This window comes from Rhinatrema bivittatum, chromosome 15 (genome assembly GCF_901001135.1).
Source record: "Rhinatrema bivittatum chromosome 15, aRhiBiv1.1, whole genome shotgun sequence".
Lineage (NCBI taxonomy): Eukaryota > Metazoa > Chordata > Amphibia > Gymnophiona > Rhinatrematidae > Rhinatrema > Rhinatrema bivittatum.
In genome coordinates this window covers 44,333,935-44,348,730 of record NC_042629.1, presented here as the reverse complement: position 1 = coordinate 44,348,730, position 14,796 = coordinate 44,333,935, and the positions used below count along the sequence as shown (strand labels likewise).

The following is a 14,796-nucleotide window of genomic DNA, read 5'->3' as shown; positions in this document are numbered from 1 at the left end:
GTGCTGCTCTGGTTTAAAGTAATTCTATAGTTTTCTGTGTATGAGACAACAAATGGGCTTGCCCAGTCTGGCGTAGTGAGTTCTAACATTTTGGGGGGTTTTTTAAATCTTGAAGCTTCTCTTTCTCTCTCTTGCTCCCTGTCCTATAGGGTGACGTTGGGCTCGCCATGGGCAAACTCTATGGAAATGACTTCAGCCAAACAACCATCTCTCGCTTTGAAGCCTTGAACCTGAGCTTTAAGAATATGTGCAAGTTAAAACCTCTTCTGGAAAAGTGGCTGAATGATGCAGGTGAGTGAGTCTTGGGGGTGCCTCAGTTCCCACACCAAGTCACAGTAGCTTGTGGAAGGGCCTGTTGGGATTTCCTGTTAGGATCTACTCTGAAGCGACCAAAATTGGCCGCCGTCAGAAACTGGATACCAGGCTTGAATGGATCCATTTGTTCTGACCCAGCATGGCATGTCTTCTATTCTTGCTCTGATCTCTCATGGTGTTAGTGCTTTATTATGAAGTGGACCTCTACGCTGAACCTGTCCTGAAATCCTGTTTCAGTAGCTCAAAAGTCCATATTATGAATCATTTGATCACTGTATTAACTGGAGCATGCTGTTTGATTTTTTTATTCAGGCTAAACTTTTATATTTGCTCTACAGTGTTCTTTAAAGTGCAGGGAACATCATGCATTGCAGTAAAAGTAGGACCAGAATAATTTAAAAAGCTTGGGATGTTCATTTATTCATTATAGAAGTGCTTCTTGAATCTGGTCCTTGAGGCCACTAAACAGGTCTTGTTTTCATGATGACTAAAATATGCAAATTAATCCCGATTTAAACCAAATGTCTGCAGCTAGCGCATGAATATTTATGGTGAGTATCCTGAAAATCAAACCCATTTGGGGGCCTCAAGGACTGGATTTGAGAGCAGCTGCATTGCAGCATGCGGAGGCCAGAGCCTTGCCTGTCGTCATACACAGAGGCTTTCTTTTCATAGGAAGAGGTTTCTTGTGCATCTTTTATGAGTAGAGCTGAACTGGAGGGTACAGTAATGGTGAATAATTGTCAGATCTCTGTAACTGACGCAGTACATCAGTCTTTTACTGCCTCAGTAAGAATGAATTGCAGGCATGGGATGAGCTATCATGGGGTATGTGCACTTGGGGCTGTCAGAAGTCCCTTTTTGGAGTCTGTGGAATGCATACTTGGCTTCACAGCACCGTGTTAGAAAGCAATCTGCATGCCTAGAATAGAACATGTTGTGCATGGAAGTGGAACATATCAGATGGTAGTAACAACATAACGAGGCTCTGCTTCCTAATTACTTTCTGATTCATTTTCCCAGTTTGCCTCTCATCAATAGAGATAAGAGCATTTGCTGTCCTTTCATTGCCTTGTGTTTATTAGCCTTTAACTAATTATTTAAATCACATTTATTAATAATAATAATAATAATAATAATAATAATAATAACCAAATCTGGAGGATGTAGTAAAAGTTGTTAGTGTAGCTGAGTTTAAAAAAATGTGGACAGGTTTCTGGAGGGCAGATCCATTAACAGTTATAAGCCTTATAGGTATTTCCATTTTTTACTTCTGAGAGTGTGCAACATGGAATAGATCTGCCAGGTAATTTAAAGTGACCTAGAATAGTCATGGTCAGAGAGGGACGATTGGTCTGACCCAGCATGGCATTTACCAGTAGATTCTTAGAATTCTTATAGTCAATTCAGGTATTCTTAGGTGAATTTAAGATTGTCAGTCTAAAATAGTGTTTCTCAACCCAGTCCTGGTGGCATACCTAACCTTTCTATTTTTCTGTATAGCCACAATGAATATGCATGAGATAAATATGCATACTCTGGGTCTCCAATTTTTGCAAAGATATCTCTTGCATCTTCATTACAGGTATCCAGAATACCAGGCCAGTTAAGCATGCCTCCAGGACAGGACTGGAAACCACTGGTCTGGAACACATCCATTGTGATAGAACAGATGTAAAATATTACACTTCAAAAACATATATTAAAAGCATGGTGAAATACTAAGCAGAGTTAAAATACTAAAATAATGGTATCTGCCAACTTCTTTCTTATATAACAATTGCCCTGAGCTGGCCCGATAGGCCCAGCCTGCCGTTGGAGATCCATTAACAAACTCATCTCCTGATGCTGCAGGGGACAGTGTTCACAGCTCTTAGAGGGAGGGAGTCCCATCCATTATACAACACTGACACCTAGTGGCTGGCTTAAGAGTGCATTTGTACTAAATTCTGGAGGGACCTACTATTTGCTCCTTTCAGTCAGAGGATTGTTGCTGCGATAGTTGGACTGGATGGAAGGATGGATAACTGTAAACAAAGGGTTACAGTACGTTGGTCCAAGTAGAGCAGATTATATTTGGGCTAGAATCTCAAAGGAGCAGTACAAAACTGCTCTATTGTTGGTTAGCGCTTCATAACTGATGTAACAGGATATAGCAAAGCAGTATAGACATTTAGAAATATGGGCGAGATTCTGTGCTTTGGATGTAGCTGGTACTGTGAGTCTAGTTTATGTCTGCAGAAGTTGTAGCAGTGCTTCTCAAGTATGGTCTAGTATTTGATTTGCACTGAACCTCAAATCTTCTAGTGTATCTTGCAGATTTATGTATGAGGCCTTTGGCTTTCATCTTGTTACACCTGTATGTTAGCTTTCTTTTTTGCATGTTCCTTTGCAGAAAACCAATTAAGTTACAATGTGAAAGAAACATCCTCAGCAAGGGAGCGCTGTAATCTCTTTAGTAGCCCAAATGAATGATGATCAAGGAAAATATTTGATGGTGTGACAGATGCTTTATTTTTATTCTCTGTGTTGATGTGTATGGAACAGCTCTGATCAGGCTGACTTTCACTCTCATGTACTCTGTCCTAGAAAACCTCTCGTCCGACTCTGCTCTCTCCAGTCCAAGTTCTCTAAATTCTCCGGGGCTGGGGGTCGAGGGGCTGAACCGCAGGAGGAAGAAACGCACCAGCATCGAGACTAACATACGAGTGGCCTTAGAGAAGAGTTTCCTGGAGGTCAGTACTGTGTAGCGAGGACGGAGATGTGAAAGACAGCTTCTCACAGGAACAGTTAGTGAATACCAAGTATTTGCTGTGGTGGTCGCTCCCCCCAACAGCTTTCCAGAGAAGGAAGAGCAGCCAGTGTCATGTCCTGGAGTGGCACCAAACTGCCAGCCTAGCATTGGCACTAGTTAGGAGCGTGTAGACATACAAACTCCATGCATGGTACGTAGTTCCTACTTTATGAACCAATGAATGCCAGCTTTGGGCTCTTCCCCAGTATCTGAATTATATTGTCTTTGTTTACCCTTCTCTCTCCTTCCTTGAAACTACTACTTACCCTCGCCTGAATTTCACCGTATCGGAAAGTTATTGGATTGTAGTTTTAATTCCTTGCCTTTTTCATTTTGAGCTCCTGCACCTCCCTAGTGATTGCTGGGGGGAAGCCCGGCATCTCTGTTCTTCAGCTTCTGTGGGGAGGGTGCATGGAATTAGGAAGGCGCGTGTACAGTTCTCAGTTTGTCTGTGAATAGCTCGTTTTCTCTAAAGAGCCACTGTGGCTTTCCAGCATTTCCTTTTGCGCTTCAGTAGTGGCCTCTAAAGTTGAAAATGTGGAAAACCACAAGATTTGATGGGCCCGGATGTACTAAGCTCTTTCCCGAGAGGCCCAAATAAAGCCGTGTGGTACCAAGTTTACTACAGGAGTGAATTAAGCCAAGATCGAAACTTGTGAGCAGTAATGCCAGTTGAAGCCTCATCCCCGAGCTGCTGACCATTTCTTTCTTGAGCGTTTGTACCTCAGTAACCTTAAATGCAAAAAAAAAATCTTTCACTCATTACGTGTTTGAATCGATGAGAAGAGCCGGGCACACTGGCTCTGAGCCCTCCCATTAAGAAATGCAAATATCAAGAGAGGAATGTGGGTATCTAGGAAAGCGGGAGACGGCGCATGAAACCTAAATAAAAACGACGAGCTAGGAAGCCGACCCTGAGGCATGAAACCTAAATTAACACAAATCTAGGAAGAGTCCTATCCTGCCACTGCTCTTGCTGTGTCCCCATCTTCTCCCTGCCTGAATATGGCTAATCTCTGTTCAGGCTTTTAGGCTGGTCCGCTTAGTTAAAAGTCCACTTCGAAGTGCGTTCTATCAAGCCCTCATTTCCCGGGATCCGCAAATGTGTCCTTAGCACAGATGCAAAAGATGCCTGAGTGTAATTACACGTACATTGAGGAGACGGACCTAAAGAGAGACCAACACTTTAATACATCTGGCTCAATGGTCCTTAATAAATAAGGATTTTTTTTCCCATTTATTTTGCATAAGGCCTCATAATTTAGGCAATGAGGAGTTCCACACTGTGTTGCTGAGCCGCTCTGCCCCTCCGTGCTGCCGTGGATCCCAATCCTTCATGCAGGCGTTATGCCTCGTCCCTTCTGATACTTTTCTATATTGCAGGAATGCATTCTTAATTTATTATTTATTTATTTAATGTCTTTTTTATACCGATAGCCGTTCACACATCGTATCGGTTTACAGTTAAACAGGAACCATTGGGCAGAACCCTTACATATAACATTGCAAACAGGTTAACTTTTGGGCAGGGCCCTTACATAAAATTGAGAACAGCAAAATCACTATATACATATCATCAAAACTATATACAAAAGATAAGTACATAAATAGCCGAGTCAAAGTACAAGATCGATAGGCATACAACGTAATCCGAGAAATAAATCATAAGTCGCGTATCAGATTCTGGGAGAATCACTTATTTAATCAGTAAGGATCTATGTAATGGGAGGTGATGTGTGGTAAGCTTGCTGGAAGAGCCATGTTTTCAGTTTTTTTTTAAAAATGGGTGTGTATGATTCCAGGCGTATACCAGGAGGCAGGGAGTTCCATATAGAGGGGCCGGCTAGGGAGAAAGCTCTGTTTATAGTGGACGATAATTTGAAAGATTTGATAGGTTGTGCACGTAGGGTTCCTTGGAGGGCTGTACGTGTGGGTCTGTTCGAGGTGCGGGGGAGGAGTGGGGGGTTAATCCAATTCAGGTTAGAGTTCAACAGACTTTTGTGGATGATGGAACAGGCTTTATAGAGAATTCGGGAGTGTATAGGGAGCCAATGAAGTTCGATGAGTGTGGGGGTGATGTGATCTCTTTTTTTCGTGTTTGATAGTATCCTGGCGGCAGCGTTTTGTAGTAGTTGTAGGGGTTTGATATGGGTAGCGGGGATGCCTAGAAAAAGTGCATTACAATAGTCTACCTTAGATAAAATGATAGACTGGAGTATAGTGCGAAAATCAGAAAAGTGTAGCAGTGGTTTGAGGTTTTAATCTTTCATTTAGTTTAACTATGAAACCTCCCCCTTCCCCGCCAACCCGCAGGCAATGTCCACATGGCTCTGGCGCTTTCATCTCTCTCAGGAGTGAAGATAGACCCGTTACGTGATTTCTTCCTTGTTTCTTTGTATGCTGTTTTCTATGTTGTTGCTTTCTTGCCCTGTGATCTTTTATGCGGTACAGAATAACTTGCTGTGGTAACTACACTAACTCAGCTGTTCATGCACCAATTCTGCTTGCCCTGTACTGCCCAGTAAATTAGCTGTGTGCATCACTTTCTTCCTCCAGCAGCTTTCCCCACACACCACCAATCAATCGCAGTCCAAGACAACTTCAGCTTCAGGAGCTGTTCTAGGGAGGAGTTTTCCATTTTGTTGGCTTTATAGTGTTGGGGGAGCAATTTTAGAAATCAGTCCCTTTGTTCTCCCTTCTCAGAACCAAAAACCTACCTCGGAGGAGATCACCATGATTGCTGACCAGCTGAACATGGAGAAGGAGGTGATCCGTGTTTGGTTCTGTAACCGGCGCCAGAAGGAGAAAAGGATCAACCCACCCAGCAGTGGTGGAAGCAGCAGCTCTCCCATTAAAGCAATTTTCTCTAATCCAACTGCATTGGTAAATAATTTACAAATCTAATTTGGAAGCTCTCTAAGGAGCGATTTTGCAGCCGGGTGATCTTGTCTAGAGCTGCAGAGACTGATAGTGTCACGAAGACAGGTAAATAAGTATTGTACAGTACCTTGGGATCTGGCTTAGAGTAATAGCTATATAATAAATGATAGCTACTAGAGACACTGGTAGGCCCAAAATGCTGGTTAGTCCAAGGCTGGCATCAAATGAGGGGATGTATGAGAGCAAAGGCCCGGGTGAGTGAGAAGCTGAGGACGGTGGTCACAAAAGCAGCTCATGTTGGTCAGTTAGCTGGACTTGCCAGCCCCAGGACATCATCTCACCAAAACGGTTAACTGGGCCAATCAAATAATGATTAGTTATTGTAATTATTACTGTTTATTATGGAAGGAAAACTTAATAATTAGTAAAATGTACTTACCTTAGCTCCAGGAGGACATGTGAATAATTGAGCAGCTTGTGCGGAAACATGTAGATTCCTTCTGCTTAACAGCTAAAATATTTTATTTATTTATTTTTACTGTTATGCACCTTTCAACTGAGCAGATTCTGTTAAATATTCATTTTCTTTCCAGTGGGTCCTTAGTTTCTTGTAAATTGTTAATTCTAAAGAAAGCAAAAATGTTCACCAGGAGAAGCATTTAACATCAGTTTGAGGAAAGGGTGCTGAGGCTGGCACAAGAGAAGCATGAAATGTTATAGCCTGTATCTATCCGAACTCTCACAGCTGAAAGCTTCACGGTGTGTGAGATGCACATACATCCAATTGGATAGAGGGCGAGCGCCAGCAGGTCCTCCTTTCCTGGTTCAGACACTGTGAAGGATTGAAAACAGTGTCTTGATGGGGGATCTAGCAAGTCTGACCATCTGATTTTGAATAAATGCTTGCCATCTTAAGGACCTCAATATGTATGCGTTAGTGGAAAGGCAAGGAGGAGGGGATTTGATACAGGCATTCAAGTACTTTAAGGGTACAACTAATGCACAAGAAGCAAATATTTTTCAGTGGAAGGGAATGTCTAGAACAAGAGTTAATGAAATGTGGCTCAAAGGGGTTTAAAATCAGGATCAGCATTACCAAATTTTCTTCATGGAAAGGGTGGCCTCCCAGAAGAGGAGGAAGAGGAAGCAAAAACTTTGTAGCAGAATTCAAGAAGGCATGGGATAAGCACAAAGGATCTTTAATGGCAAAAAGGTGAAGGGAAGCCAGAGATAAATGAAGGCCTCTGGCATTGCAGAGTTGAAGTAAGTTGGGTGGTCTAGCTTGACCTGCAGTTTCTAACGAGCATCCTTTCCCTGTATGTACCCAGATCAACCCAGACTCTTGGGTTTTGCCTCCCTTCCAGCAGATGGAGACAGAAAACGTTTCACTGACACTGTACATAACCCAGTGTGCCACCTTCAGTCCCTCAGTATTTCTCTGTCTCCAGCAGATGGTAGATGGTGTAAAACCTGCAGTCAGAAGAGAGAGAGAAAAAAAAAAGATTAAAAGGCAAAATTTCTGGATCCTCCCAGGGGGTTGTGAGGTCTTGGTGGGGCCATCCCCTCTGGTTTGAGGCAGACGAGCGGGAGGTTGGTGACCCTTCTGACAGCTAAGTCTGGAGGTCCATGGACATCTGGTGGTCCAGGTCCCTCATCTCCCATGAGACAGTGATGGAACCTGCTCACCATTCTGCACTGCAAGTCCAGTGGAGCAGGGAAGTATCCCTTTTATATGGTTTATCCTGGGCTGAGTTGCTACGGTTTGGCAAAAGGAGACTTATAGCCAGTGGTTTGGCTCTCTTCTGATCTGCCATGCGGCCTGCACTCCTGCAGCCGGAACCTCTGCACCAAAGGAAAGTTTTAATTTCTGCATATCTTTATTTGTTCTCTGAGAGTAAAAAAAAAAATAATTCTTTCAAGAAATATGCTCAAGAGGTTCTAAAAATCCCATTGGATGAGATTCCACCGGTAAAGAAACTTTTCTTTCTCCAAAAAGGAGCAGCACTGTCTCTGTCCCTTTGAAAAGACAAGGAGTGGATTTTCAAAATCTCACTGAATACTTAGAAGAATTTAATGTTGAAATTGTGGACAGAGCTGATCTATTTATTTCTTTTTATGACAAATTAGGAGTCAGCAGAATCATGAAAAATTATTTTAAAAATATAGACAGGATGTTTAATGGGGGTCTAGTCCAGGTATACCCCGATTTATCTAAATCTACTCAACAACGTAGAAAGTTTTTCATACAGATGCGTTCCGAAACCATAGTACTAGGGGGAAGCTTTATGCTGCACTATCCCTGTAAATGCATTGTAAAATTGTCTAGGAACACACATTTTCTTTGTACCAGACCAGTTGAGGGCCTTTTTGGATGGGAGGAGGCAACCCACAGGGGATATAAGAGAGGATACTTAAGAGAAAAGGGATGTGCATTTGGAAGCCTATTATAGTGTATTAGTTTCAATTATATACTCCTCTGAAAAATGTTTCTTTTCTCTCCAAGTTTCTTATGAACTAAAGATAAAAGATGTTTTTGTTAATATGCTTTATTAGGATTAGTTAAAGAGCAAGTTTTGTTCATATTTCTAAATTGAAAATCTTGTATATCCATGCAAAGTTTAATTTGTAAATCAATGAAAGGTAAAGAATAAAAAAAAAAAAGCACAGACCCCCACCCTAAACCCCATGCTGCTTTTGCCACACACACGTGCTGGGAGGGCCAGCATGTGCATGCGGCAAAAGCAGCATGGCGTTCGGGGGGGGGGGGGGGGGTATCGAGCATGGCCACTCCAGTAAAACAAGCCTCGTGGGTGACTGGATCTAGTGCTGAGGCTTTCCCCATTGGAAATGGCAGCCATTTTCGATTCTGTAACAGCGTCTGCAGGAGAGGCAGGGAATCCCCCTATTCAACTATTGCTGGCGGTTCCCTGTCCCACAGAAGTGCAGAGAGGAACTTGCACTGAGGAGGAGTCTCTGATTCTGGTAGAGATCTTCTTCCGGTTTTAATTTGTTTATGCGCAAAGCTTGTTTAGAAGAACAAGTAGCAGGGCATGCTGGCTCTCGGCCAGTCAAGAGGCTTGAGCTATTGAGAAGCTCTTCAGGCCTTCAATGATTTTCGGTGCTGGATATTGAATGGATCAGGGCCTAAATGCTCTAAAGGTCATGCAGGCTTTGCTTAGCTGTGTGATAGGCCACAGCAGCGGTTCCTTTCCCGCATGTGTAGGCGTGTGTGTGCATTCTGACCACATGACTGCTGCATGCGCAGGGTTCTGTGCATGTAAGGCCGCAGCCTAGATTTGAGCATGTACATCTGCGACCTAGACTTGAGCACGTATTTGCGCAGGTACTTGTGCGCATACGACCACAGCCCAAACAAGAAGTTATTTGCACATGTACTTGTATGCGTATGACCATGACCTAGTTTTGAGCGCATATTTGTACGGGTCCTGGAGGGTTGTGCTTGTACTCCCGGGTGGCATTGGTGTGTGCACAGGAGGCAGCCTAGAGCCGAAGGTCAGGAGAGCTAAGTGCCAGGGATGAACAGGTCCAAGCGCCTTGCTGTCTGTGAGGCTTGCTGTCTGATAGCAATTCAGTCCTCGCTCTCTCTCCATTTGTGTTAGCACTGTTTAGATTCTCAAAGCGATTTGACTACTACAGCTTTTGCCCATGTTGAGACATCCTCTCGGCCTATAGTGTCTCTGGAAGGAAGTGGAATTGGAAGCGAGGCAATGGTCAGTTCTCCTCTTCCCTAGTTCCCGAGGGCAGAAGCTTCCCCGAGAAAAAGAGGTTGGAGAGAGCAAATTTGAACCTGTGGACTCTGGTAGAGATCCATCCTCCTCCTCAGGTGGAATGTTTCCAGAGCCTGCAAATTTTTCTGCAGGGATGCCCAGCGAAGGTGAAGCAACCTACCATGTAGGGATCATGTGCTCAGGCCTCCCATTTGTCAGTCACAGCAGGCAAATGCCAGAGGGAGAATGTCCCTGGTAATGTTCAAGGGAATGTGGATCATAAGACATCGAAGGATTCAGATGATGAATTGGCTTTCTCCACCTCTTGAAGAGGGAGAAATGATTGAGAGCTGCTTTGGACTTTGCTCAGATTTTTTTCTTTTTTTTCACTGAGATGTGTTGCTGAGATTGTTGGCTCAGATCCTAAACACACTCTGCATGGCTAGAGTTTATTGTGGCCAGAGATCAAATTTAAGTTAAGCATCCTGTTTCTTTCCATCTTGTATCCAATTCAAGAGATACTGGATTTAGAGAAGGTAATTGTGGCTCTCAAAGTTCCCCATTTCCGCATGGAAACTCTGAGGTCCAACTCTGAGGTCCCTCAAAGCGGCAATATGCAAGAAAGCGTTCTTGGCATTTCTCGCCTTGACAGAGGCGTATCTGCACATAGCCATCAGGCTGGAGCATCAGAGATTCCTGGGGTTCATGGGCCAAAGGGAACGTTTTCAGTTTCGAGTCCTTCCCTTTGGCTGATGTCAGCTCCACATGCCTTCACCAAGGGTAATGGTGGTGGGGGCAGCTGCATTGCAAAAAGGAGGTTGTGTTGGTGCATCCGTATCTAGACAACTGGCTCATTTGTGTGAAATCAGAGGACCTCTGTCAACAATCGGTACAGAAGGTTCCAATGCGCTTGAAATCTCTAGGATGGGTAGTGAATCTAGCAATGAGCCATTTAGTCCTCTTTCAAACTGGAGTATCTGGGAGCTCAGTTCGACATGCTGGCAGAAAGAGTGTTTCTCATGGAGAGAGATTGCCGAAATTGCAGAGTCAGATTACACTTCTGCTAGAGCTTTCGGTGCCCAGGGTCTGGGACTATTTACAGATCCTGGGCTCTATGGCATCGACATTGGAATTAATACATTGGGCATTCGTGGTGTGTGGCCTCTGCAGGGCCCTCTTCTCTCCCGCTGGAATTCGTTATTGGAAGAGTTTCATCTTCCTCTTCCATTAGAGGTGGAAGCCAGGGACATTTTCATGCTGGCTTACTTGCACCAATCTCAAGCATGATGTGGAAATGGAGGTTCTGAATTGGGTATTTCTCACCACCAGTGAGGGCAGTGTGGCAAGATCAGTTGGTGCAGTCCTAGTAGCCAAAACAGGAGGCCTCTTGGTCTACCAGTCAGTTAGAGATGAGAGCAGTGCATTTCACATTGCTTGCCAGTCTGCCAAGGTTATGTGGCCATCCAGTACAGATCCTATCAGACAATGCAATGATGGTGGCCTACATCAACCAACTTGGTTCCTAAATGGAAGCAAGAATCAGGGAGTGGCTCGAGAGGTCTGGAAGTTGATTTTCTGGGCAGAGCAGCACTTGGAACAGCTGGCAGTGTCTCACATCAGTGGCATGAACAATGTTCAGGTGGATTTTCTCAGTCTGATAAAGTTAGACCCCAGGGAATGGGAGCCTTTGGAGGCAGTGATGTCTCATTCAAGGAAGACGGGGGTATCCCGACCAAAGACATCACGGTTTTACAGCAGCAGAGCAGAACACGGTACAGAAGGAATCTGAGCTCTGGTCTGCTGTAGACTCGAGGGATTATTCTTTGTCTTCCCTCCGTGGCCTCTGGTGAAAAGGGATTATGGTGGATAGAGAAACATTCAGGCAACATGATCCTGGTAGCTCCAGAGTGGCCCCATCGACCATACTTCCCATATCTGATCAATATGGCCATAGACAATTGACTCTCTTCCATCAGGGCCCAATATTTTCGGGTCAGGCAGCTCACTTCTGTCTCGTGGCTTTGCTTCTGAGAGGACATGATTGAGATGGAGGGGATATTCCAAAGTGGTTATTTCCACCTTGTGGACTAGGTGACCTTTTACATACTTTATGTATGTGTGAATTTGGAGGATCTTCAAGTCCTGGTCTGCTGATGGAGTGCAACCTCAGCCTGTTCAGGTTATGGTGTCGTATATTTTGGCTTTTTTACAGAGAGGTTCTGGTCAAGAGAGTGACCTTTAACTCTGAGTCCAGGTAGTAATTTTGGGTTGTCTCCGAGGTAAGGTCCGCACATTCGAATGTTATACATTTCCTTTGGGGAACTAAGAACTTGCGTCCTCAGGTGCGGAACATTTGTCCATCTTGGAATCTGAATCTAATCCTTAGAGGATTGTGTGAGACTCAGTTTGAACTGCTAAAGAGAGCTATGGTTAAGGACTTAATTCTTAAAGTGATTTTCTTGGTGGCTATTTGTTCAGCCAGGAGAATTTCGAGCTCCAGGCGCTGTCGTGTCAAGATCCCTTCCTACAGATGTCTGATTCGGGGGCATCTTTTTGCATGATGCTTCTTTTCTGCCTGAGGTAGTCTCTACGTTCCATCAAGTTAGTGGAATTTCCAGATTTGAATTCCTCTATACCTCACGCGCAAGAGCTTAGGCCCTTAGATGGGAGGCATGCATTATTGAAGTATTTAAAGGTCACTTATGATTTCCATAGTTTGGATCGCCTCTTTGTAGATCAGATCACCTCTTTGTACTGTGGAATGGTCCAGAGAAGGAAAGCAAGGCATCTAAGGCTATAATTGTGTGGTGACTGAAGAAAGCAATAGAGTTGACTTATTTTGTTTTAATTTTTATTTATTTATTTTGATTTATATTCCGCTTTTTGCACTTTTTTTCAGCACTTCAAAGTGGATTACATTCAGGTACTGTAGGTATATCTCTATCCCCAAAGGGCTTACAATCTAAGTTTGTACCTGAGGCAATGGAGGGTAAAGTGACTTACCCAAGGTCACAAGGAGCGACAGCAGGACTTGAACCCTGGTCTCCTGGTTTGTAGCCCACTGCTCTAACCATTAGGCTACTCCTCCATTCGTTACATTTCTAAAGGGCGCCCATTGCCAGGGGGTTTAGGGGCTCACTAAATGCGTTCTTAGTTGACTTCCTGGGCTGAGTCACAAAAGGTGTCTGCATGGGCGGCTACTGGGAAGTCATTGCACACTTTTGCTAGGCATTCTTTGGCTGTTGGGGCTCTGGCTTCCATGTGCTTTGGTGAGAGTGTTCAAGAGCAGAACTCTCCAGTTCCCACCCGAGTTAAGGGGAGCTTAAGTACATTCCAGGAGTCTGGACTGATTTGGTTATGTACAGGGAAATGAAAATTGGTTCTTACCTGATAATTTTCGTTCCAGTAGTACCACAGATCAGTCCAGAGACCCGCCCATTTACTGGGGGGAGAGTCCGCCACTCATACTCTTACTTTGTATGTAGTGCGAAGTTGTTGGAAATTTTTCATTGCTGATTGCTTATGTTAAATTTGGGAAACAAGTTTTCCATTGTCTTTTTGGGCAGCTTCACCTTTGGGAGGGAGTTTGCTTAGAAATTTATAGTTGTTGTCATCTTGGCTTGGGTATAGGTCAATACTGAGGGACTGTAGGTGGAACACTGAGTTATGTACAGTGTCAGTGAAACTTTCTCTCCATCTGCTGGCAGGGAAGCAAAACCCAGAAGACTGGACTGATCTGAGGTACTACAGGAATGAAAATTAGCAGCTAAGAACCAATTTTTCTATTCTGTGTTTCTATAAAATCTCTCTTCAGAAAGGAAATTCTTACTTTTTGCCTTTCAAATATGTGCTTTAGGAGGGAGATGAAGATGAGTCTGTTTAAAAGGATGACTGCCTTTTGGGGGGCCATTTTTCTAATTTTTGAACTTCTCACCTCTAGGTGGCCACCACGCCGAGCCTTGTGACGAGTAGTGCAGCTACCACGTTGACTGTAAACCCGGTGCTCCCTCTAACCAGTGCTGCTGCCATAACCAGTCTCTCTGCCGTAGGTGAGAACTTGTCATTCACTCAACTTTAATTTGGATGCTACTTTTCACCCAGAGATGCCAGAGTCTTAAAAAGCAATATTTAAATAACTGTAAAGAAATGCAAGCATTTCTTGCAGGAAACTAGAGACCAGTGAGCCTGACTTCAGTGCCAGGAAAAACAGTAGAAACTATTCTAAAGATCAAAATCACAGAGCATATAGAAAGACATGGCTTAATGGAACACTGTCAGCATGGATTTACCCAAGGGAAGTCTTGCCTAACAAATCTGCTTCATTTTTTTGAAGGAGTTAATAAACATGTGGACAAAGGTGAACCGATAGATGTAGTATATTTGTCAAACGCCTTCTGAAAATCCAAAGTCCCTCATGAGAGGCTTATAAGGAAACTAAAAATTCATGGGATAGGAGGCGATGTCCTTTCATAGATTACAAACTGGTTAAAAGACAGGAAACAGAGAGTAGGATTAAATGGTCAGTTTTCTCAGTAGAAGGGAGTGGGGCAGTGGAGTGCCTCAGGGATCTGTACTTGGACCGGTGCTTTTCAATATATTTATAAATGATCTGGAAAGGAATATGAAGAGTGAGGTAATCAAATTTGCAGACGATACAGAATTATTCAGAGTAGTTAAATCACAAGCAGATTGTGATAAATTGCAGGAGGACCTTGTGAGACTGGAAGGTTGAGCAACCAAATGGCAGATGATATTTAATGTGGACAAGTGTAAGGTGATGCATTATAGGGAAAAATAATGCATGCTGTAGTAACACGATGTTAGGTTTCATATTAGGAGCTACCACCCAGGAAAAAGATCTAGGCATCATAGTAGATAGATAATACATTGAAATCATCGGCTCAATGTCCTGCGGCAGTCAAAAAAGCAAACAGAATGTTAAGAATTATTAGAAAGGGAATGGTGAATAAAACTGAAAATGCCTCTGTATTGCTCTGTAGTGAGACTGCACCTTGAGCACTGTGTACAATTCTGGTCGCCACATCTCAAGATATAGTTGCAATGGAGAAGGTACAGAGA

At 43.6% G+C, this 14,796-nt stretch overlaps 1 protein-coding gene across 2 annotated transcripts in view; it reads left to right on the top strand.

Annotated features, from left to right (window-relative positions):
• Positions 1-14,796, top strand: part of POU2F1 (POU class 2 homeobox 1) — a 207,062-nt gene that overhangs the window by 175,180 nt on the left and 17,086 nt on the right. For both annotated transcript variants that reach the window (XM_029579216.1, XM_029579217.1), the window contains 4 exons: positions 150-291; positions 2,905-3,050; positions 5,813-5,992; positions 13,658-13,766. In XM_029579216.1, the coding sequence (XP_029435076.1) occupies positions 150-291; positions 2,905-3,050; positions 5,813-5,992; positions 13,658-13,766 (577 nt within the window). The remainder of the gene's footprint in view (positions 1-149; positions 292-2,904; positions 3,051-5,812; positions 5,993-13,657; positions 13,767-14,796) is intronic.